Source organism: Amborella trichopoda, chromosome 3, assembly GCF_054954075.1.
Source record: "Amborella trichopoda isolate Santa Cruz 75 chromosome 3, AtrichopodaSantaCruz75HAP2 v2.0, whole genome shotgun sequence".
Lineage (NCBI taxonomy): Eukaryota > Viridiplantae > Streptophyta > Magnoliopsida > Amborellales > Amborellaceae > Amborella > Amborella trichopoda.
In genome coordinates this window covers 48,723,277-48,726,626 of record NC_142338.1, presented here as the reverse complement: position 1 = coordinate 48,726,626, position 3,350 = coordinate 48,723,277, and the positions used below count along the sequence as shown (strand labels likewise).

General features: G+C 31.5%; 1 protein-coding gene across 1 annotated transcript; it reads left to right on the top strand.

Annotated features, from left to right (window-relative positions):
• Window positions 1-1,148: 1,148 nt before the first annotated feature.
• On the top strand, window positions 1,149-3,350 carry MYB9 (myb domain protein 9). Its single transcript, XM_088861071.1, has 4 exons — window positions 1,149-1,271; window positions 1,370-1,645; window positions 1,771-2,481; window positions 3,082-3,350. The coding sequence occupies exons 2-4, from the start codon at window positions 1,383-1,385 to the stop codon at window positions 3,116-3,118; spliced, it is 1,011 nt and encodes a 336-aa protein (XP_088717197.1). The 5' UTR covers window positions 1,149-1,271; window positions 1,370-1,382; the 3' UTR covers window positions 3,119-3,350.

Below are 3,350 nucleotides of genomic sequence, written 5' to 3'. Positions count from 1 at the left end.
ATACAAAAAGAAAGAAAAATATAAAAAAAGATATTCAGAGCCAAAATACGTCCAATCTTTGCCAATATGTTAGAAAACATTATATATATATATATATATATATATATATATATATATATATATATATATATATATATATATATATATATATATTGCAATTTCATTTATTACTTTTTATTTTTTTATAATTTTTTTGAATCTTTTTAAAGATTCCTAAGTCGACCACCCAACTAGGGGATACTCAGACTCTCCAACATGGCGAGTCCAAGTTGGCTCATCCAAGTAATTGAACACTGGTGAGCTGTATTAACACAATTTTTCCTCTTATTATTATTATTTTTTATTTTCTTTATTATTATTATTATTATTATTATTATTATTATTATTATTATTATTATTATTATTATTATTATTATTATTATTATTATTATTATTATTATTATTATTATTATTATTATTATTATTATTATTATTACTACTATTATTATTATTATTATTATTATTATTATTATTATTATTATTATTATTATTATTATTATTATTATTATTATTATTATTATTATTATTATTATTATTATTATTATTATTCTTATTATTATTATTATTCTTATTCTTATTATTATTATTATTCTTATTATTCTTATTATTATTATTATTCTTATTCTTATTCTTATTCTTATTATTATTATTATTATTATTATTATTATTCTTATTCTTATTATTATTATTATTATTATTATTATTATTATTATTATTATTATTATTATTATTATTATTATTATTATTATTATTATTATTATTATTATTATTATCATCTTCAAGTGTATTTGATAGATTTTTATTATTAATTACCACCATCATATTCTTCATCATAACTGTAGAGATTTTTCCAAGGGAAGGAAGATCTTAGGCACATTTTTATGAACTACTTTGTGGACCATACTCTATTGCTAATTATTTTTTATATATGATAATTCGATTTTAAGTGAATGAATGAAACTTTGAATTCAAAGGCAACCATGGAATTAACAAACAATAAAATAAGGAAAAAAAAGTCCATAGAAAAAGAAAATCTTCCAATGCACACAAACCCAACTTGTCATGTCCAAACCCAACACGATATATATACTCCCCAACACTCATATTATGTGACAGCCTCCATCACATGAACATTACAGACAAGCACTCCTTGAATTGCTTCAACCCAAACTACCCATACACCTAATCTAGTGTTCAGTTAATCAGATAAACCGTAGGTTCCAGGCATCAAGGTAATAAGAGATCTTTAAAAGAACCCACAATTTGCTTTCCATGAAATTCTAGGTTTTTTTTATCTAAGACTATGGTTTTCTTTTGCTTGTTTTTATAGGTGAATAGAGAGCATGGGAAGGTCTCCTTGTTGCGATGAGAATGGCCTTAAGAAAGGTCCATGGACACCTGAAGAAGACCAGAAGCTAGTCAGGTATATACAAAAACATGGACATGGAAGTTGGAGGGCCCTTCCTAAGCTTGCCGGGCTCAACAGGTGTGGCAAAAGTTGCAGGTTAAGGTGGTCTAATTATCTAAGGCCTGACATTAAGAGAGGCAAATTCTCCTCTGAGGAAGAGCAGACTATTCTCAACCTTCACTCCATCCTGGGAAACAAGTAAGAATATCTCTCTCTCTCTCTCTCTCTCTCTCTCTCTCTCTCTCTCTCTCTCTCTCTCTCTCTCTCTCTCTCTCTCTCTCTCTCTCTCTCTCTCTCTCTCTCTCATGATCTCTTTCTGCCAGGTGGTCGGCCATCGCCACTCATCTTCCGGGCCGAACTGATAATGAAATCAAAAACTTTTGGAACACCCACCTAAAGAAAAAGCTAATCCAAAATGGCTTTGATCCCATAACCCATAGACCGAGAACTGACCTCAATTTACTCAACAATCTCCCCCAACTGATTGCAGCGGCCACCAATTTGAATCAATGGATGTACCCATTTGATCATGCACTCAGATTACAAACTGAAGCTGCTTGCTTAGCAAAAATTCAATACCTTCAAGGCCTTTTACAATCCATGAACAACGTTATTCCTCAAAACCCAATCAACATTTGGGATCCCATGGCTTTTTCCAGGCCATTCCAGTCCAGTGAACCACCATTGATGGATCCATCACAGCTTGAAAGCTTAGCTTTTTCTCTGGGGCTTTCAACTGATAGTGCAACTGTGGATCCCAATGCTCATGGGGTCGAAAATGTCCAAATTCAAAGTGGTTTTCATGATTCTTCATACTTAAGAAATGATACTCAAGAGGATTCCATATTGAATAGCCTCAAATTGATGGGTGAAGATCATGTGAATAGTGGGGATTGCTCTCATGCCAGTAATTTACCAGAGCCTCTGGTAATGAATCAGACTGATACATCAACCAGTTCATCCATGGGTTATGAGCCATGGGAGGAGCTCAACCTTGATTATCAAACCAGTGATTTTTACTGGACACCATTGAAGTAAGCTCTCTCTCTCTCTCTCTCTCATAGTGATAAAGTGAATGTAAATAGGCATGAAAGATTCCTCAAACGATCTGTCTCTGTATCTGTTTCTGTTTCTCTCTATGTCTCTCTCTCTGACAGTGATAAAGTTAACGTAAATAGGCTTGGAAGATTCTTCAAATGATTCGAAATGTATAAAGTCAAGGTAGAAAGCAAACCCTAGACGCTCCGAAACTACTATTCAATTAAAAATGACTAAATTACCCTTGATATTTTATCGACAGTGCCCACTGACTTCAAGATTGGAGCAAGGGGTGATAAATACACCAATTGTGCTCTTCTTAACTTACTCCCAAAAATATTATCCCTCAGACCAAAATTCCAATTATCACTACTACATTTGATCTCTCTCTCTCTCTTTTTCTTATGTTGCATTAACATATTAGCATTGGGTATCTTGTTGGAATTTGAGGAAGTTTTGATATTAAACTTTATTAGAAAAATAGCAATATTGAAAAAAATTTGATTCAGTACAGCTTTCTCTGCGCTATTTCTATCATTTTTTGCTATTTCCTCGATATATCTACCCTAATGCGGTATCTACTTTTTCTTTTGCAGCCAAGCTACTTCACCAACATATCCTACCGGATCATAGCTCTACAATACATGGTTCAAAAGCCCAAGTGGACTTGCTTCTTGTACTTCAAAATGCCTCTTCATTAAATTGAGATTGTTTTGTTTATTGTGCTTTTGGACTTGATGTTGTAAATGGATGAATAAATCATTGTGTAGAGAGAGATATTAAACTTTTTTTTTTTTTAGGACATGTAATGTATGTTATTTGCGGTTTGAATGACCAAACTGCCCATCAATTTTTTTTTCATTTC